This window comes from Crinia signifera, chromosome 1 (assembly GCF_055691185.1).
Source record: "Crinia signifera chromosome 1, ASM5569118v1, whole genome shotgun sequence".
Classification (NCBI taxonomy): domain Eukaryota; kingdom Metazoa; phylum Chordata; class Amphibia; order Anura; family Myobatrachidae; genus Crinia; species Crinia signifera.
This window is the reverse complement of record NC_139217.1, coordinates 174362294-174384917: the sequence shown is the minus strand read 5'-3', so window position 1 is coordinate 174384917 and position 22624 is coordinate 174362294. Positions and strand designations below refer to the sequence as shown.

The 22624-nt window shown below is 46.4% G+C and overlaps 1 protein-coding gene across 3 annotated transcripts in view; it reads right to left on the bottom strand.

The window, feature by feature from the left end:
* The window catches only part of AFF1 (ALF transcription elongation factor 1), a 126948-nt gene extending 123331 nt beyond the window's left edge, over positions 1 to 3617 (bottom strand). For 2 of the 3 annotated variants that reach the window (XM_083177691.1, XM_083177700.1), the window contains exon 1: positions 3239 to 3616. In XM_083177691.1, the coding sequence (XP_083033817.1) occupies positions 3239 to 3255 (17 nt within the window). In that variant the 5' untranslated portion in view covers positions 3256 to 3616. Of the gene's footprint in view, positions 1 to 3238 lie in introns of all 3 variants that reach the window. The other variant, XM_083177708.1, reaches the window with a different exon arrangement.
* Positions 3618 to 22624: the final 19007 nt, after the last annotated feature.

Genomic DNA, 22624 nt, shown 5'->3' with positions numbered 1-22624 from the left:
ACATTTAGGACCTGATTGACTGGTGCGTTATCAACTTCCACTTTATCACTGCTTCTTCACCACTTAAGGCCAGATACACTAAGCTTCAAAAGTGATAAAATGGAGAGTGATAAACAGCCAGCCATCAGCTTCTGCCTGACATTTTTCAAACCCAGCCTGTGACATGGCAGGTAGGAGCTGATTGGCTGGCTATCACTCTCCATTTTATCACTTTTTAAGCTTAGTGCATCTGGCCCTTTATCATTTTACCAGCCTTAATACATCTGCCCCCAAGTTAAATGTGTACTCAGCCTTAGTTATGTGAATGTACTGTGGGCATCAAATCTCCTAATTCACATCAAATGTAGACAGATCTCCTGAGCCTAGCATATGTTGATAATTAGAATAACTGCTCTGGCATAAGGAAGAGTAGGGTAATGTGACTGCATTTGCATGTTTTAGGAAATAAAATTGTATATAAATTGCAAATGTGGTACTAACGCAACAGTGAGCCATATTACTTATGGCTCAGATCATGCCCTATATAGATGTGTCCTCATACATCATTGCTGCAGCCACTGCAGACCATGTCGCTCAGCACACCAGGACCTGTGAGGCTAGGGTAGCGTTGGGCAACTTTGTTGCCAAAAATGTCATAACTAGAATGCACCATTGGACTGTGCTGATTCATTTCATATTATCTGTGTGCGAACTAGTCTCTGAATCTCCATACACAGAGAGTGGCAGATCTCTCAACACACATTGCTAGTGCAGTGCTATGTGCTTAACTAGATTGCTCAGCACAAAACTCCTGTCTCTGTATTTGTAAGGGGCCTAAGATGCATTTTTGACAAATAAAGACACCCATCAATAGCAGAGTTGCCTGGGACCTGGTGACACACTTGCACCAGGCATCTGTCACTAAGTGGTCATTGAGGTTAGGCATCAAAACAGACTTCTACGTTTCTGAAGTCTGACTGCCATGTCAGTCCCCCACCCCCCTTTCCAAGTTGGAGTTATTTTTCCTTATCATGGCCAACAAAGTGTGTTCAGAGGAACATCACCTCTGCCCCTTAGCTCATTATGTGCAATGACCAGTTTGTCAGGTTTCATCTGCAGCAAGTTGGTAAGACCACGGTCACTAGCTCTCTGAACAGCTGTTGTGGCTCTGTATTATTAGCTTATGTTGGAGATATGGGTTTTCTGGAGTGGAAACTGTTCAGGTAATTTTTCAGTAGTTCTGCTTAAAATAGTCATAAAATATCACATTATTTGTTAACTTCTAGTACAAACAGTAAATGTAATCACAGGCAACGTTTACCGACAAAGGAACTAGAAATGACCTTAAGACCTAATACCATTTTACACAACATAAATGTGATACTACAGTTTCTAACATACCACTTTTTTTTGCAATATAAAGTCCAAAAAATACAAACTTACTAACTCCAACATCTTAACCATATATAAAGGAGTGCAAATACTTTAGTCACCGATTAATAGGCTTAAACTGCATGACTGGATATGGTAATTTACCACAGTGTCTAACTTTTCTGGTAACTACTACTGACCTTTAACGTTTCTAGGTCATTGGATAGGGGCAGAGGCGGTCACCAGTTTATTAGAAAGGGTGGAAAGGCTGCTAGCTCTATAAAAGGCTGCAAATTGGTAATTGCTGTGTCAGCAAACCTCTCAATCACCACTGCCTGAAAATAGAGAGAGTTAGGACTATAATGTAGCTCCACTCTTCAGCTGTCCTGGTGAATTTAACTTGAGGCACATAAACCGTAAAAGCATACACTGTTACCTTATGTCAGAAAGGAGACGGTCAAAGCTCCCATTTGAGAACATGTTTCTTTTCTGTTCTTGTTTCTAACATACCTATGCCATAAAACTTTCCAGCAGAAATATTTTACATTGCGCTAGTTTTTTTCCTCTCTTTTACAATAACGTTGTACTTGTATGAATGATACAATTGTAGAGACTTAACTTTTCTGAACAAAAATTACATTTGTAAACAGCTTTATGTTAACAGGGAAAAAAAAAAAACCCGCACACTTATTGCTCATTTAATAGATGTGTGTATCATTGGTAAAAGAATTACTGGAAAGTTTGAAACTTCATAAGTGGAATATTGTTTCTGTGAGAATTCATTCTAGCTAGCAGCCATTGCTATTCCTGGTAACGTTAACGGAGAATTGTTACATTTTGTTTTAGTATTAGGGTTATACGTACCTGGAACTCTCATTAGTCATAAAAAGGTGCATATAGATCACATATGTAGGAAGGTCTATTTATTTTGTTTTTAAGTTTTCTTAAAGACCACAAGAAGTTAGAGAATTCAACACATATCTTATCTAGACAGTGTCAACAAGTGCTTCACCATTTACTAAACCACCAATGTTCACAAGACAGAGCATGTAGAGATACCAAAGCGATTGGATTATGTTTATAATAAGTGGTATACTCCAGACTCCCATCCTGATGACCTACCAGAACAGCAATTACCATCCTTCACACCACACAAATATTTGTAGACAGTCTTCAAAATATGTTTTTTATCCCACATCTGTCTAGGTTAAAGACACAAAAGCAGGACTCCACAGCTACAACAGTCGGCAGTTTATTATTATTATTAATAATAATAATTAAGGTTATTGTGATTTCACCACTTTCCCTAGAAGGAGAACCTTGAGTTTAATCAGCAAAATATCACAGGAGGCAAGATTCTAAATTGCTTGAAGGTGGTCACGTTACACCCCATCCCATAAGACATGGGTATATAGGGGATGCTCACATTACAGCCCCACCCCATAAGCAATCATATACACAGGTACATAGGGTTCATCACATTATACACCCACCCCATATGCCACGGGTGTACAGAGCAGTGGGCGTACACATATAGGGGACGCTCACCTTATCCAATACACCAAGCACAGACAGGGGCATACTTATATGGGATGATACACCTGCTAGCAGACGATGCCCGTAGCCTATGCTGAGGGCATACAGCACCAGGACGACATGTTTGTAAACATGAAGTGAGGTGTCACGGAGCTGATACATAAGGGTTACTCTGCAGCTCCCCCCTCCCCCGCTGAGAATACAGCAGCAGGCAGTGGCACTTCTGGCCGTGCAGGCAGCACTGTAATTAGTGTAGCTGGGGAGCGCAGGGTGGGCTGTGCGGGGTGGTTACTGGCTGCTATGGGATGTACAGAGGAGCTGGCAGGCACACATCACACAGGGCGCCGCTTACCTGGACTGGGTAGCCATAGCGAGGTTCCTCACAGCAGGCGTCCAGTGTCCATGGGCTGAAGGCTCTGTCCTAGTACCCAGCTGCTGCTTCTCCTCGGCTCAGTCACATTATTGTGGCCGGTGTGTGTGACGCTGCCGCAGAGCGATCCCCGGTCTGTGCCACTTGCAGCACGTAGTATCTCCCAGCTCCAGTCCCTGCAGCTGCAGCGGTTGCTCGCCGAGCCCCGCCCACCAAGCGATGTCGGACACGCCCACGCGATGGGCGTGGTCTATAGGTTTGCAGAGTAGATTAATTACCCAGTGGCGTCGCCCTTACCAGGGTCACGTACAGTAGTGGCGGAACACACGAAGTTCTGTTCGTTCCACCCGAGATGCTGCAAGCAGCGCCGTCCTGTCAATGATAACATATCCCCGCACCTTACACGGGCTGCTGAGGAGGCGTTACATGAAGCGTGTCGTGATTGGACAGAATGGGTATAAGGGCGGGTGTAGAACGCAAACCCAGCCAGTGACAGGGAGTGCTGCTTACAGCTGGAGCGGTGTGAGCGCAGACATAGGGGTTAGGGGGAATTGGCTACCTCGCCCTGACACTGGTGTGAGTTGCTTGCTTCTGAGAGTTCTGGAGCCTAGGCTTCCTGTAAAACTTTGCTGACTGTCATTTAGGGATAGATGTGTCATTGCATGGAGAGAGATATTTTACTAACCAATCAGCTTTTCACGTTTTACATACTGTGTTTGAAACATGACAGGAGCTGATTGGTTGGTACTTTTCCCAAGCTTTGCTAAATTTAGCCATTCCCTGCTAGAGAGTGCGGTCTCTGTGTTTTTTTTCCCCAAAGAGGGCTGTCACTGTGGTTCCCTGCCAGAGAGTGCTGTCACTGTGTGGTTCCCTGCCAGAGAGTGCTGTCACTGTGTGGTTCCCTGCCAGAGAGTGCTGTCACTGTGTGGTTCCCTGCCAGAGAGTGCTGTCACTGTGTGGTTCCCTGCCAGAGAATTCTGTCACTGTGGTTCCCTGCCAGAGAGTGCTGTAATTTGGGTTCTCCAGGGCCAGCGCCACCACTAGGCAGCTTTAGACATTTGCCTAGGGCACCGGCCACTGGAGGACGGTGGTGAGCAGCATCGGGGCTTCCGCCGGCGCCGAGGGGAAAAAGCGTCTGGAAGCCTGGGGCAGCAGCAGGTGAGTCAGCCATAGCCCCGCCCCTGGATAGCGCCACCCGCACCCCACTGACCCCCCTGCCTGCCCGCAGCTACGGCTATCGCTGCATCTCTAATTCCCCTGTGGAGCAATACTGCAGCATCTCATCACCCCCGTGGAGCAAAGTGGAGGTGGCCGCATCGACCTCTACGTGGTGGAGTGGGTGAGTGGTCACTAGTGTTTCCTATGGTAGTTGCTGTGCCTTCTCCCTTCCTCCTTTCCCATATAGATCCCCTTCCTCCTTTTTCATGCCTCTCCTTCCCCTCTACCGTTTTCCCCCTCCTCCCTTCCCATCTCTTGCTCTCCACTCCTCTTTTACCATTTCTTGCTCTCCCTCTTCCGTTTTTTCCTATTTCTTTTCTTAAGGTGCGTACACACGGGCATAAGCTGAGCGACCATATTGGCAGCGATTGGAGTGTGCACCAGCGATAAATCGCCAGGTGCGCACTCCTGTTTTTAGTCCCCTAATGGTCGCTGGTCGGAGGAGCATGCTCCTCCGACCAGCGTCTTCCCCTGCCTTTTCTCCCGGCAGTGTGTCATTTTCATCAACAACCATCTCTGGTCGCTGATAAAAGGGAAAAAACTGAGCAATATGATTGCTGAGTAATATATTGCCAGCGATCATATTGCTCCATGTGTACACTGCTTTACTCTCACATTACTCTCACATTACTCTCAGACTCCTTATTACCATGTTAGCCCCTCCTCATTTTGCTATGCCCTCTCTTATCTTTTTCCATCTCTCACCCCTCTTCCTTTCCAATTCTCCACACCTCTGCTCCTCTTCCCCCCCCCCCCCTTTTCTCACCCCCCTATTTGCAATACAGGTACAAAGATTGCAGATACCTGGGGTTACATGCCTGGGGGTGGTGCTAAATGTGCTACCCATATGTGTATTTAAGGAGAGATTGCCAGTGTGTGCAAACGCACACTGCTAATGGGTGGCGGCCAAGCCACCATTCGCAAGGCAGGGTTTGGTGGACTCTCAAGGCTGCGAATTCGCAGCCTTGCAAATCAACAAGAATAACTCCCATGAATTATACATATGTGACCTTATACCACATAGGACTATTGTGTAACTTCTGCAGTGCGTTTCTGTGATTAATCATTACTATGTATGCACTTGTGGTATTTACCATACTTCAGTATTTACTCTCTAATGGTTAGCCAAACTTCTGTGTCAGCTGACCAGACCTCCTCTGGAGACTGGCTTCACTCCTAAAGTGGGCCCCTATAACTTAATAAACCGATGAGCCCTTCATGCCCCAGTCCGACACTGCCTCTAGGATCAATGTTACAATGTTCCAGTGAGTTTGTGGGAGAAAGTCTTGGAGCATCCTCAAGTTTCTTTGGGAACCGCTGGCAGCATGTCCTGCAATCAAATGAATTGGATAGCAAGAGTGTATAATCGTAACACTCAAAATTGTCCATCAGACAAAGGGATTTTGCTGTAGTTGCACATGAAGTGGAGGAAACGCTTGGCAAATTGGCACATCCTTTTCAAGTGATCCATAAAGTAGAGAGGCTTTTAATGACAAGATATTCAATTTAAATCTGTTTTTGGCTTGGAGTAAACAAGAAACTTTAATGAGTTTGAAGAAACTCAGGAGCCCAAGGTGTGCTCCCTACCACCAGTGCTGTGCCCAAACACGTGCAAAGGGGGCCGTGCGATCTATGTGGGCTTATCTCCCGAAGGAGAAGGGCCCCGTTTTTCCCCTAACCCCTCTCAACCATAAGGCCGAAGAGGGGAAAATAGGGAACGGTGGGTCCTCTTCACCGAAGCTTAGAGAGACCCTCATTCCTCAACCCCCGGAAGGGTTAGGACGGTGGGTCCTCCGCACCGAAGGTTTGGAGAGACCCTCAGTGGACTTCCCTCCGCCTTGCGGCTCGGGGTCGTCCTCGGGGGGACCGCAGCTCTTCCCAAAAGGCGAGAGCTTTGGCACATTGGGGAAATGGAAGGCCCGTAAGGGTCGACCACACTACCCCAAAAAAAGTGACAAACTACAGAAAAACAGAAAACGTGAAAGTGCACGAACGTTAAAAGAAGAGAAATAAATAATAAAGAGGACCCCAGCCAGAAAGCCGGGGTGGGGGTGTGAAAAATTGTCCTACCCCATCCAAAAGGACGAGGTAAGGATGTGAAGCACTAACCTAGAGGGAAGTGTGCAGTGCTAGTGCCATACTAGTGCATGGTGATTTTGGGATCACCCGTGCATGTTCGGCACCCCCGAGTTTCCCCGGGGGCACAGTGCAGCCTCAGACTCCAAGCAGCCGACCGATCAGCGTCTGACCAAGTGTTTCTCTGCTCCCATCATAGGGCACTTTCCAGCCCCTGGCATGGAAATGGGTACTCCACTGGGCTTTTCGACTGACTCCCTTAGGGGCTGCGACCCCCTCGGAAGAGCAATCTACTCAGTCTCAGTGTTTCTCCGATCCCAAGGTTAAGGTACTAAGCTGGGCCTTTCGCGGTCTCCCCATCAGAGGCTACGAACCTCTGGAACAAGAGCCATCTACTCAGTCCCAGCCTTTCTCCGCTCCTTGGGAATGGATACTAGACTGAGCCTTTCGCTGTCTCATCCTTCGGGGGCTACGAACCCCGTCAAGAGAGCCAAACTACTAGGCCCAGGGTTTCTCCCCCCCTCTCACCAGTGGGTTTACGGAAACAAAACCTCCTACTACTGGCAGAGCTGAAGGTACTCAGCCAGACTTTTCACCACTCCCAGGCAAAAAAGAGGGGTCCCACACCCTCCGCCCATCAGAGCAGCTACTCAGTCCAGCCTTTCTCTATTCTCTGCCAGAGGCCAGTCCATACCCACTGATAAGAACAGATACTACACTTGATCTTAGCCAAAAAGCAGGAAACTTTAATGGTACACCCAATTAGGGTAGTGTTGGATTGGTCTTCATGTGGCTCAGAATGCATTGACAGTGTGTGAGGACCCTTTTTGATGAACTATAACTCTAGATGAGAAAGACCCTTAGAAGCCCTAGTGCAGGCCTGGCCAACCCCTGGATCTCCAACTGTTGTGAAACTACACATCCCAGCATGCCTTGCCACAGTTTTAGCATCCCCTATTAGAAAAACAGTGATAATGCATGCTGGGACGTGTAGTTTCACAACAACTGGAGAGCCAGAGGTTGGCCAAGGCTGCTCTAGTGACTAGTGCTGCTGATCATTTTCTTTGTCATCCATATCATCAGACCTTTTTAATCCGCAAGAGAGACAGCTCATGTTGGCAGTATGACAATTGCAAGCCATACTAACAGCACCAGTGCAGTCCAAACAGTCTGGTTTAAATGAATTGTCATTTTTTTTTCTGGTCTACATTGATTATTGAACGATATTAATGTTCTTATTTTAAAGTGGCTCGCCATTGGATCTGCTACTAACCAGGGCCGGCAACAGAAATTTTGGGGCCCGGAACACTGATATCCGTGGGGCCCCCAACACCGAATGCGGTATATTGAATGTATTTTTTTATTATTAGAAATAAACAGATAATATTTACTATGCAATATTATAGGGAAGGGCATATGGGAGGGCACAGTATTGTGCGTTGAGTGGTTTGTTGTGTTGCGTGATGTCACTAAACTCATTAGTATGGGTAGCCAGACAGGTGGCTAGGCAGCCATGCTTACAGCCCCTGAGTCCCTCAAAGCCTTGGGGCCCCCTCAACTGGTCGGGGCCTGGTACAAGTGTCCCACTTGACCCCCCCCCCCCCCTGTCGCCTGTCCTGCTACTAGCGCTAGGGCTGCTGAGCCTGACTAGACTGGACTTGAAAGGGTTAATGTTGGCTTCCTAGTTTCTTGAGCCATACAATGTAGCTCTCTCCTCACTGGAGATGTAAAAATCATAACATGTTCAGAAAGTATATAGAGTGACTGACTGATCTTTATATTCCTGCTCCAGGTACAGCCAAAAGTTCCAAAATATTCATTGGGAGTTGTTCCCTCTAATTTCATGAAGGCTGTGTGCGGCTAAAGATTTTGGCTGTGCAACTTTGTAAGGAAATTTTAATTTTTGTGCGTCACTTATATATAACTGGAAAATGACGTTCAGCATTTGTGTTAACTTTACTTCAAAATTATATTAAACATTTAAACATTCAAAACACAGCACACAATGTATTTAATGGGTGAAACACACATTAATTGAGTCCACAACTGCAAAAAGGGACGACTGCTGCTTTGTGCGCTCTGTTGTAATGTGCACAGCTTAGAGGGAACACTGATTGGGACACAACCTTTTTAAAAGTTCAACAAGTTACAAAAAAAGTTTCCTATTTGCTCAGTAGTCTGGGATTAAGTGATCCTTTCTAAACATGAGTACAGTACTCACTTTAATGGAAACATGGTTACTGATGCAGAAGTCCAACATGTTTCGCTTTTCCTGAGTTAAATTACGCAAAATATTTCCAGGTGTACACACAGGGATATGCCTTTGCTATTTTGTTTGTAGCACATCATATCTCTGATAATAACATTTTATTTATTTATTTATTTTTATGAGCAGGGGTATTTCTCGTGATCCTTGGAAGATGGTGGTGAGGAAGTAGCTATAGGCCTATGGTCAGGTTTGAATTCGGCACTGTTTTCGATGGGTGTGGATCGTTTGGTCTACAACAACTAGGTCGACAGGATATTAGGTCGACACAAACATTAGGTCGACATGGGCTAGGTTGACAGTCAAAATGTTGACATGTGGTTTTCACTGTTTTTTTTACCCGAATGTCGACACAGTCGATATGGACACAGTTTGAAGTGCACCGCATCCCCTTGCTTCGCTTGCTATGCTTCGGGCACAGTGCCTCGCTGCGCTCCGCACACTTTTTTATTCTCCCACCATGCCCTAGTGGATGGTAGGGCATGAAATACTGCCTGTCGGCACATGTCGGCTCAAAAAACAGTGAAAAACCCCATGTAGACCTTTTGACTGTCGACCTAATGCTTGTGTCAACCTAGACCCATGTCAACCTTGTTGCCTGAAGACCTAGTGGTGTCGACCTAGTTGCTGTAGACCTAATGACCGTATCCCTTTTCGATGGTGGGGGAATGAAAATGTGCAGCTTCCCAGTATGCTCACTTGCGATTTAGCAATTGATGTGCCATTTTTTTTACATGCGATAAGTCACATGCGATTTATTACATTACCATGGAACTGCAGCAGTTGAGAACTCAAAAAAACATTCATGGTTTATTTTTTATTTAAATCTCCTGCCTACCGCTCGGAGGTCGGATCTGCAGATAGGTGTGTGCAAGCACTTGCACACACCTACGGACGGAATCTGATGCGATTGCAAGTTTTAGTAATTTATTATATATCATAGATGAGGTTTTTGGCATAAAATTTGCTAATATTAGAGACTACCCAGCAATCATAAAGATAACCTCTTTGCGCAGATCCTTAACAATCTAGGGAATTACCTCTGGGTCACAGGGCAGACCTCAAACCGCCTCAGGGCACCACACAAAAGAATAGTAGTGAACGATCAGTGTATAGTGATCCTTCTTAGCAAGTGGGTGGTCAGCAGCAACCACAGCCAGAGGTTAAAAGTGGGCCAGAACGCGCCGAAACTGAGTTCCGGCAGTTCCAATTGAAGCCGGAACTCAGTTCCGCCTCCTTCAGCCAGCCTGCTGCTGCTGCTGCCGCCGACAATCCTGTGGCTGGATCTGGATGCGCGGAAGCGTTGATGCGCGCTACCTGGCTGCCGTGAGACTTTCTATGTGCCCCGCTCGGCGCTCAGTCACAGCCGCCTGTCACAATAGAGACTCTATTGAGTGACAGGGGGCTGTGACTGTGAGCGCCGAGTGGTGCATAGCACCGGGCGGGGACTGGCCGGCTGATGGATGGAGGCGGAGCATAGAGGGAGCCTTGGAGACCACAGTGGACCTGGCGGTGGAGGCGGAGGGATCCGGGCTTATGCACAGGCCTGTCATGAGTAACTTCGGTACTTGTGAGTTATCCGGGCTGCCGATTTTGTCCTTAAGTTTAGTTAATTTAAGGACACCCGACCGACGCAATGCCCGCGATTTAGCCCCAAATCGGGGGCATCGCGTCGGTCGTGGCCGTTATAAGGGGCCGCGATTTCCCATAGACAGTAATGTTAAAAGACACGATGGACCCGATTTCCCATAGACAGTAATGTTAAAAGACGCGATGGACCCGATTTCCCATAGACAGCAATGTTAAAATAAAATGACAATGTGAAATTGGCCAATATGGGCATTTCACATTGGATATGTTTTTTAAAAAAAATGTTTCATGGCCCCCCACCACCGTTTACACCACCCCGCTATTGACGCCAACCCGAAGCGTGGCGAGCGCAGCGAGCCCGCGAGGGGGCAGCGGTACGCGTCCTCCGACCTTTTCATACCCCTACTATCCACTAGGGCGTGGAGTGAGAATAGAATAGTGTGGCGAGCGCAGCGAGCCACCGAGCCCGAAGCGTGGCGAGCGCACGCGGATACCTTCACAGGTATCCGCGTGCCCTTGCGGGCTTCACAGGTGTCTGCGTCCCCTCGCGGGGCTCGCTGCGCTCGCCACGCTTCGGGCTCGGTGGCTCGCTGCACTCGCCACACTATTCTATTCTCACTCCAAGCCCTAGTGGATAGTAGGGGTATGAAAAGGTCGGAGGACGCGTACCGCCGCCCCTCGCGGGCTCGCTGCGCTCGCCACGCTTCGGGTTGGCGTCAATAGCGGGGTGGCGTTAACGGTGGTGGGGGGCCATGAAACTTTTTTTTTTAAAACATATCCAATGTGAAATGCCCATATTGGCCAATTTCACATTGTCATTTTATTTTAACATTGTTGTCTATGGGAAATCGGGTCCATCGCGTCTTTTAACATTACTGTCTATGGGAAATTGGGTCGGAAATCGGGTCCATCGTGTCTTTTAACATTACTGTCTATGGGAAATCGCGGGCATCGCGTCGCGGCTCCTTATAACGGCCACGACCGACGCGATGCCCACGATTTCGGGCGCGATTAAAAAATCGGCAGCCCGGATAACTCACAAGTACCGTAACTTCCTACAATTCAAATGGCTGTGATCGCGGGAATAGAGTTGCAGGAAAGCAGCCTCGGACTCGGCCAACACCTGGCGAACTGAAGAGAGGCAGCCAGGGAATGCAGAGCAGCAGCCTCCAGCCCCACAGCAGTGGTAGCCGGAGAGCAGCAGCGGTAGCAGAGCATGAAAGCAGACCAGTGGTGTCCAGGGATCAGGAGAGCCGGGAGGCCAGGGAATGGGAGACCCGCTGATCATGGTAGGAACGAGACCAGCCTTCTCCCCACCCTCTCCACTTCCACCTGTCACCTCACCCCAGCAATCCAACCCTCTAACCCACCATCACCTCATGCCCTCTTACTCCCCATCAGCTCAGCCCCTTTCAGTCCCATTGCCTCCAGCCCTCTTGCCCCCCTATTATCACCCCCTGTCAGCTCACCCCCCCCCCCCCTTCGCATGCCCTGAGCATGTAAAACCCTGGCCCTGAGCATGTGTAAACCCTAGCAATGTAGGTAATTGGCACTTATGTGGCATAATATGTAACAGGCATTACCATGTGTGGCATATTGTGTAATGGACATTACGGTGTATGGCATAATGTGTAATGAGCATTACTGTGTGCACAATCCCCTGTCCCACAAAACCATGGCCAAAATTTTTGCGCGCACTGTTAAATTTTTTTTTTAGGTGTTGGGTTTTTTGCACTGTGGGGCATAATTTGAATTAGCGGTGGTATAATGTGGCCCGCATTATTCTTTTTATGGATGTGTGGGATAGGCCAGAAATGTAAAAACCCTAGCACCCATCCTGCCCGCAGCTCTAGTCTTACTGATGACTGCTCCTGCTTCCAGGTATGAGAGGAAGTTGTGGCTCCCATAGAGACGTGTTCACTGCTCTGTTTCAGATTTAATAGGAAATTGGCACAAAACATTACATCATACCATGCGCAGTTGCGAAACATTGCTCCCCTGTGCGAATGCGCAGGGGAGTGAGGGAACCTGAATGAGGGCCTATATTCATGCCCGTTTCAAACACTCACGGGAAGTGCACGGGCACAACTTAATGTTGGGCACCCCCACAGCTTGGCTCCATCCCCCTCCCCTTTAAAGAATGCCACACCTCTTCCCCCTCCCTTGTTCCTCCAAGGATACAGCTGTATGGAGGATTCAAAGAGAGAGGGGATCTCCGATTGCTGTGACTCACGGTGAGTTAGGGGGCAGAGCCTAATGCCGGGAAATACCTGCCCCCATCAGCAGGGGCGGATTTAGGGATGAGGGCGCCCCTAGGCACAACAATAATGTTTACTAATTAGGACAGTTTATAGGGGCAGTATCTGCATGTCCTATCCATTTACACTCTATTTAAGATGGAATATAGTACAGTACAGTGGATATTTTGCAGTTATTGGTACATTTTGGGCTGACAGTACTATCACAGGCATCCAAGTGCCGCCCCCAAACATGTGCCGCCCCTAGGCCGGTGCCTCACGTGCCTAATGGGAAATTCGGCTCTGCCCATCAGAGTCCTCTGCAGCTGCTGGTGACAGGTAAAACCCGATCACTCACTCTGGGCCTTATTTTGGTTCATTCTTTCTGACAAAATCCTTCTTAGATGGGCAAAACCATGTGCACTGCAGGTGGGGCAGGTGTTACTTGTGCAGAGAGAATTAGATTTGGGTGGGGTTTTACTTCAAAGTGAGATCTATATTGCAGTGTAAAAATAAAGCAGTCAGTATTTTCCCTGCACAGAAACAAAATTACTCACCCAAATCGAATTCTCTCTGCACATGTTACATCTGCCCCCCCCTGCAGTGCACATGGTTTTGTCCATCTAAGAAGGATTTTGTCAGAAAGAATGAACCAAAATAAGGCCCTCTGTCTCCTCTCTCACCCCTCCCCTCCTTCTTTACGTGGCCAGAGTATAGATAGACTCACATACTGTACTCCAGCCTTGTACATAATTGTGCAGTCTTGCCTCCCCATCCGCTGCTAACCCAGTCTGACAACTCAGGTCTATATGTTTTTACATTGAAGCACCAGTTCCCAGTACCAGTGCATACCAGCCCCAAACTTCACTTAAAGGGAACCATTGTGAAAACCGCTACAATGTTACAAGGCAAATCTTTGTTTAGGATACGCTACATCTACCAATATGTTTGCAACAATTAGAAATGTATTCGGCGTACCTGGCAGTGATGGGCTGACTAATCAGATACATTTTATGGGAATGTTATTAGAGTGTTGTTAAAGATGGTTCTGTATAAAAATGCTTTAATGCTCACATTGGGGGCCATACTCGGAGAGTCTGCATCTAGCATACATACATAAATATACACACACTACATACATACAATGCACACACATAGAACATGCATACATACAGATCATACATACTTATACACACAACAAACATACATAAATGCAATACAAATAGAGCATACATACACAACCTATATACATGCATACATACACACATACAAACAGAGCATGTATGCATACATACATACATACATACTGTTAAATATTAATAATTCCCAAACCGATGGACAGTAATTAAGTTTTGCAGTTTACGTAATGTGTCTGTAAACCTTTACCCTTTATTCCTGGGTTGGGATCAGTGTTCCCTCTAAGCTGTGCGCGTGTGCCTACTTGACAAGCGCGCGCACAGACATTACAACAGAGCGCACAAAGCAGCAGTGGTCCCTTTTTGCAGTTGTGGACTCATTTAATGTGTGTTTCACCCATTAACTACATTGTGTGCTGTGTTTTGAATGTTTAAATGTTTAATATCATTTTGAAGTAACGTTAACACAAATGCTGAACGTTATTTTCCAGTTATATATAAGTGACGCACAAAAATTAAAATTTCCTTACAAAGTTGCACAGCCAAAATCTTTTGCCGCACACAGGCTTCATAAAATTAGAGGGAACATTGGTTGGGATCATTTAGTCTACAGTATGATGGTCGACAGTTATTAGGTTGACATGGGAAAAGGTTGACATGGGAAAAGGTTGAAAGGACCAAAGGGGTAACAGAGTATATCAAGAGTACAACGTATACAATTCTTACCAATAACTAACGAAAAGGGGAAAACAGATGTAAGTACAATCCAACTATATTGGGCAGAGCGGATGGTGTAATGGTTAGCATTACTGACTCACAGCACTGAGGTCATGGGTTCAATACCCACCATGGCCCTAACTGTGCAGAGTTTGTATATTCTCCCCGTATTTGCGTGGGTTTCCTCCGGGTACTCCAGTTTCCTCCCACAATCCAAAAATATACTGGTAGGTTATTTGGCTCCTAACAAAATTAACCCTAGAATGTCTGTGTGCGCATGTAAATGTGGTAGGGAATATAGATTGTAAGCTCCACTGGGGCAGGGACTGATGTGAATGGTCAAATAATTTCTGTAAAGCACTGCGGAACCTATGTGCGCTATATAAGAAACTGCTAATAAATAAAAATAATGCAAACTACAAACAATACAAAAAGTACAGTTACCGCCTCTCCCCTGGACCAGGGCACTGTATTCAAAGTCCTGAGCACAGTGAAATAGAATGTCCCTAGTTTCCTCAGTTAGCCCTTCCTCGTGACAATGTATAGATTATTAAATATAATGTCCATAATTTATGAATGGAATATGCTGCACATTTCAAACAACACCGGAGGACTGCGTGTGAGAGGCTGATCACATAGGTACTAAATATGTCCAGGGGGAATCGTGTATTATCCTTAATACTATGTATTGCGATATTTAACCATACAACTATATTTTATAATTTGTGATTGTGGAGTATGGGTCTTTGTGGTCGCACAATAATCCTACTCGCTCATGTACACTCTTTACGTAAATATGCGGATGAAAATGGCAGCCATAGTATACTAGCGTGGTGAGGATGCAATACGACTTCGACATACATACAAATAAACAGAGCATACATACATACATACATACATACATACATACATACAAACATACATACATACATACATACATACATACATACAAACACACACACACACACACATCATACAGCACTTACCAAGAGAGAAGGACAAGGGGAGATCCATCAGTGCTGGAGGCCATGTGAGTGGAGTTGTTGCTGCTGCAGAGGTTGAACGTCATGCTCAGGAGCTCCCCCTGCTGCTTTGCTTGTATTCCATACTCACTACAGAGAGCTCTGCTGGCTCCAGAGCTCTCTGCATCATGCTGCTTGGAGTGGGCCTCAGAGATGGGGGGCTAAGAGTACATACCCCCTGGGCCCACCCCCCAATTAATCCAGCTTTGGTGATCGGTGTGCTGCTCAGTGAGCTCTGTCATCTCCTGTGCTCATGCTGTGACCCCTATGATCCGTTAAGATGCACAGAGATGCTGGGATGACTTGCAGCATCTATGCTTACTTTACTGACCAGAGGACCGAGATCACAGCAGCACAAACTTGCCTACCCTCCCGGAATGGCCCGGGAGGCTCCCAAAAATCAGGTCCACCTTCCTACCCCTGGAAAGATGGCAAGTCTTTTGCAACACCCCCCCCCCCCCCCCAGTAGCGCACGCAGGGGGTACAAGAATTTTAAAAATCGGCCCTTGGGAGCTGGAGATATCTGAGTTCAAAGCAGTGGTCCCCATCCAAGCCTGTTAATTGTTCTTCCCAGTCAGATATTTCAGGTTCTGTCTGACTTAGAGTTTTTCTGAGGGTATATTCCAAAATCTGGGACTCTCTACCTTTGATGGACACTAGTAGCTTGTCTCTACTGTTCCCAGAACCAGAGAAATCTATTTCTGGGAACTGGAGATATCCGCAGTCAAGCAAGCTGTCCTCCCACCAGAAAATTATGAATAATAAGCCCACTCCACTATACACCCCTCATCTGCATATTAAACATCCTCTACCACCCTGGAAGTTATGTATCAGGGCCCCTTCATTCAGCCCAATGCCCCCTTCTCCCACCCCATCTCCCACCATCTGTGCAGTAAAGGGGTATTTATTGAAAATTACTGAGCCCTACATGCTGAGCAGTTGATATAATACTCCCTACCACCCGCGAGACATCAAAGCCTCCCCCACCCCTACTGCTGGAGGATCGGTAGGTGCCCCAAGTGTCCATCTCCGTACTTTGCTCCGCCCCTCTGGAAACCCCCTTCTGAAAATCCTGCGTTTGCCCCTGCCCCCCCCCCCCCTTCTCTGGGGGGTTGTGAGGATCAAGTGACATGATTTGCAACTCCTGTAATACTGGCATTGCGCATCAGGGGGTGTGGCTGTGTTGATGCATGTGTGACATCCAGCCCCTTTATGCATCCCCCCTGCTTTCCGGAGCTGTCTGTCCTCTGCAGCAGCCCGTAACAGATGACTGGAGTTTACTAATCGCTGGTTCCTCAGTGCAGGTAAATGACCCATGACTTATCACAGAAGAAGGTTGTGCAGGAGTAGGGGAACTGAAGAAAAGCCCTAATAACCCACTTGCACACAGCATTATTTTCACAGGCCTTCTGTTTTTATGTAAATCTGAAGCAAGTCACATTTCCCATTACAAGTATGGGAAATGTGAGGTGCTTACTAAAAACACTGCAATATTAATTGTCCTTTAACCCCTTCAGTGGTGTTTTTTTTAAGGTACCGCTCCCCATTGGGCGAGTTTTTTTAGGGGGAGCGATACCTTAAAAAAAACCACCACGCTGTCCCCCTGGGCCGGGCAGCGCCACTGAACACTATGCCAGCCGCTGTCCGGAGGCTTCAATAGAAAAGCCAGGGGGGTGGGGTGAGGAGGAGGAGGCGCGGCGGAGGAGACTGAGCCAGGCAATGCTGAAGCTGGCTGAGTTCAGCGATTAACTCAGCAGTGCTGCCCGGCTCTAAACAGTGGCAATCCCGAGAATTTTCCGGGCTTGCCAGCCTGGGCACTGAGGTACAGCCCGGAAAATTCTTGGGATTACCACTGAAGGGGTTAATTGCCCTTTAGTACATTCTTGTGATACAAAAAAAATGTGAAAAGGGTGTGACAACACGCCTTTCCAGATTATTTTAGTAAAAATAATATTTATAAATATGGCTGTGAATGTGGAATTCAGCAAAAAAAATAAAAAACACCAAAAAATGTATTTATGTTGCCAGGCTTAGAAGTTATTCATAGAATCAGAAGATTTGGGTTTCTAAGTGAAGACTTGTTAAACAGGTTACAATCCAGCATTTTACACGTACAAAATACCACGCCTTGTTTGTGGGCGTGGCCAGCATTACTGTCATGCTGGCCACGCCCCCTGTTCACCAATCCCGGTATTTTAGGCATTGCACAGCGGTGGGCAGGTTTATAATGATGTGATTCGTGTCATTTGGTCCCATGGACCCGCCTGCAGAGGGGAAAGGGGGGTCGCGGTAGACTGAGAACTTTCAGATAGGCTTGCCCCCCCTTTCCAGATGGCCGGGAGAGGGACCCTCCCGGCCATTCCTACAGGGTAGGCAAAACTGTTTATATCTGCATACCTCCCAATTTTCAATTCACAGGAGGCAACAGATTTTGGGGCGTGGCCTGCAATCAAGGGTCTACAAATCGAGTAACTCCCAGGAGGCCAAGTCCGCAGCCCTTCTGCCTACGGGAGTAGACACTGTGCAGGTGATGGGGAGTTATAGTTGGGAGTAGGGTGGCCAATCCTGGGAGTATCCAATCCCAGGATTCGGGATTAGACTGCCTGGCTGTTCCCAACCCCGGCGTGTGGCCTCTACATAATTTAACACTGTGTCCCCATGGAATATCTCTCTGTATGACTGTACATGTTCTCCAACCTGTTTATATTGTTTATTGTTTATATTGTATATTGTTTACTTGTTACCTTCCTGTCTGTTGCACAGTAAACTGAAAACAAATTCCTAGTATATGCAATTATACCTGGCCAATAAAGCTGCAAAGGTGCACAGTGTGGTATGACGGCCCGACCATCGGGATTCCGTCGATCAGTATACCGACATCGGAATCTCAGATGCCGATACTCTGACACTGGAGCAAACGAAAAGAAACCCCTTGTAGGCTCGGTGGCTTGCTGTGCTCGCCACAGGTTCTATTCTCTCTCTATGGGAGTTGTGGACCCACACAATGTAGAATAGCCCCTGGCAGTTGGGATCCTGACTGTCAGGAATTTGATCAGTCGGGATTCTGATGTCGGTATACTGAGCATTGGATCCCGACTGTCAGGCCATCATCCGGCACCCCAATGTAGCAGTACATGCACAGTAGCACCTGTTGGGGGTCAGGCCTCCATAGAGAGATGAGCCAGGTCTTGGTGGCTATCGGCATTGGAAAATGACAAAAGTATTGCTCCTTCTCACATATGGCCTTATTCTAGTTCACACTTTCTGAAAAAATCCTTCTTAGATGGACAAAACCATGTACACTGCAGGTGTGGCAGATGTTACTTGTGCAGAGAGAATTAGATTTGGGTGGGGTTTTACTTCAAAGTGAGATCTATATTGCAGTGTAAAAATAAAGCAGTCAGTATTTTCCCTGCACAGAAACAAAATAACTCACCCAAATCTAATTCTATCTGCACCGGTTACATCTGCCCCCTGCAGTGCACATGGTTTTGTCCATTTGAGAAGGAATTTGCCTCTAAAGCCCCGTACACACGGGGGAGATATATTGCTCAGCAATACATTGCTGAGCAATATATTGCCCAGTGTCTCCTTTTCATCAGCGACCAGAGATGGTCGCTGATGAAAAGGAACCTCTGCCAGGGGAGCCGCAGAGGTAATCGACCAGCGATTAGAATGGGGCTGAAAACGGGAGCGCGTACCCCAGCGATTTATCGCCAGAGCACACTTCCATCATTGGCAATATGGTCGCCAGCGACCATATTTCCAGCGATTTTAGCCCCTATCACCCCCCGTGTGTACACAGCTTAAGAGTAAACTAGAATAAGGTCCATAGGCACAAGTGGAGAAGATACCATAGCAACAATTTAACATTTAGCTATCATTATCAAGTGTAGCCCTTAAAATTATGGCTAGAAGATGATGGTCACTTTTCCACCTGCCTTCCATAGAACATGTGATAAATCTTGCCCATTTATAATCCACCCCAATCACAGAACCAACCTTGTACAGTATATGATTGCCTATTTAACAAACCTCCAAGATCAGACAGCGTCCTGCACTTCTGGCAAATTGGACCTTGTTACATTTACACATTGTTGTATAAGAAGCCTTATGTTACATCTGAGTAATTTGTGTGTGTGTGTGTGTGTGTGTGTGTGTGTGTGTGTGTGTGTGTGTGTGTGTGTGTGGTTTTTCCCATTAAATCATGCTGTGTCCCTGAGTTCAGGCTAAAAAAAAATGAGTTTTTTTTTTCTCCCAGAATGCAATTTTACACATTAATTGTAAATTCCCATTGTGCTGAATATATCATCTATGAATAGAGCTGGGATGACAAAGGTCAATTTGTGCTTTGTGGTTCTGATAGGAAAGGCAACACCAAATAATGATGTAGCTTGGTGGAATGTGTGAAATTTCACAGCCAAGTACTAACCAAGCAAATATTTCCTTAAACTGTTTAAAAATATCATTCAGTCTTATTGGCAAGAGTAGTGAAATAAGGAAATAAGTAAAAGAGGGGTAGATGTATGAAGCAGTGATAAGGAGGGTGTCTGGTACATTATCATGGGCCAATTAGCTCCTGACTGTTAAGTAATGGTCTGGGTTTAAAAAGGGACAGTTAGGGCCTGATTGGCTGGTGATAAAGTACCAGCCCCCACCTCAAAAGGTCAGTTGATTCTAATCAGGGGATGTGTTAGGTTGGATGTGTTAGGTTGGAAGACAAATTAACTTCTAGAGAGTTTTTTTTAGCCACCAGGAATTCCAGCTCTCTGCAGGATGTGAGGATTTTAGGACAGGAACAATAGAATAAGGGGATAGTTGGGCAGTCTGGGGTGAGAGCTGTAGGAGAATGGAGGCTAGTTTCCAGTGAGGAGAGACCAGGCTGGGGCTGTGGAGGACAGGCTGAATGGTAATCCACAGCCCTGGTCTGGCGTCACAAACTTAACCATATTAAGCTTAAGACTATGCTTTCATATACATCCTTATAAAACTTTAACATACAGTACCCTTGTCCCCCGGGTATCACACATGCCCATAGTTGTAGCCAGACACTCTTCAGGTGCAGCATAGCATGCCCGTGGTGACATCTTCCTGGTACTAGTTTCCAAAAGTAGGCATATGATTTTAACTCTCAACCTTCTCATTATCCAGTGCTTAGTACATCCGTCCCACTTCTCATATGTTTTTGTTATAACTGGTTAATCAAAACTTGAGGTTAGTGACCCCCTCCCGACTGGCTTCCATCTAAGGTGGATCTTTGGGAGCAATGACCCTTGTGCACCCGAAGCTGAGACTTGTAGAACACACCAGGGGTCTTCATGCCTATAACAGCTGTCGTTTCCCTTAAGGCTAGGTGCACCTACCGGTACTGGATGCCACCAGGACTTATACCGCTGGTGTTAGTACAAGCTCAACCCCAAGTGACCCGAGTCAATACCGGCTTGAAGGAGGATCCTACTAGGAGACTGGACAATTACTATTAATACAAGGAAGTGTATAGGGAGATTAACAACAGAGAGGAGGCAGTGGCTGAGAGGCTGGAGTGAGATAATGAAGTGGCATACAATAAAGCTAAACACAGTCTGATAAAGATGGGTAGAGCAGAGAACACAGGAGGAAAAATAATGGAGAAACTGGGACAAGTACCAGAACTGGAGAGAGGAAAACAATAAGGAAACAGATTGGTAATAAGGGGAGAATACTGAATACAATACAGGAGAACAGATGGTAACTGACTGAAACTCTATAGAAGGTGAATGTAATACAGGGCTGGAGATATGTTGCAAACTGGCAGGAAATGGAGCTGGAACAATACGGAGGCCGGCTGGAAACAGAGCTTACTGAGTCTAAAGCAGAGAGCTGAGTGTCACATGCTCATGCCACAACTGCGTATTATTACCAGTACTGGGATAGAGGCAGACCAGGAAGATATAGGGAGCATGGACCATTTGGAATGGTTGGAAAATCACGCCGCCTGAAACAGAGATTACCTGCAGCCAAACCCATAATTATGGGCTAAATATATGACAGGTTTGTGCACAGAGCAAACACACAGTAGCAAGGATGCAGTTACACAAACCTGCCAGAGGTGGCTAAAACAGTCTTGTGCTTTTCATGCACACTCCAAAAAAAAGAATTTTAAAATTGAAACTCTCTCATGCAACACCACCTTAAGGTAAGCTTTGCTCATTTATATATACCAGGAGTTGCAGATTTCACCTATGGGCTGAAGGACTGCAACCCCCTCAGTAAATCCAATACTGTAGTCAGCCAGTTGCCACACCATACCTCCCAAATGTCCTGAGTATCAAAGGATGTCCCTGCTAGGCCCTGCCCCAAATTTCAGGCACAGGTCACTGTCCTAACCTGCAATTTTACTAAGTTGGGAGGTATGGCTACAAAGAGACTAGCAGTGACTTCCTATTGGAAAGCTTGCCTGCCAATCACTCGCAGTCTCATTGGCAGGTGTTTGCCAGAGTATGACTTTCAGGGTGTTACTGTATACTTGCTTTTGTCCTTGGCATTGGCTGTATTTTATCTCTCCCCTGCTTAGTCCATCTCTCTGTTTCCATGCTGAGTACCCCCCTCTGTCTTCTGTCTGTTTCTCTTTCTCTGTCCGACACTCTTCCCTTTATTCTTCCCCATTTTGTCTTTTTCTATTCCTTGCTTTCCATCTCTCCAATTACACTTTCTCTACATACCCCTCCTTTCTTTCTTTCTGTTCCATCGCACCCCATCCTGTAATAGTATGTACATACAGGTATTTTTGTACTACATCACATGCTATTGTACTATATTAGTGTAGTCAAAATCTGGTGTAGTTCAAATCACACAGTGGGCGGGATTCTCTAATAACTCCAGCTGTACATCGCAGGCATTCGCAGTGTTAATAATCGAATATGCAGTAACATATGCGACTATTAGCGCAAAAGCGATGGCCGGCGATGTGCTGCGGGGGGGGGGGTCCCAATATGTGTGACACAAATAAAATAAATTAATTAATAATTTAATCTCGCAAACATAGATATTGGCACCCTAACGAATGATATTGTGGGCGGGGCTACATTGCGGTTGGGGTATTAATTGGCCTATCCATATAACGCCAG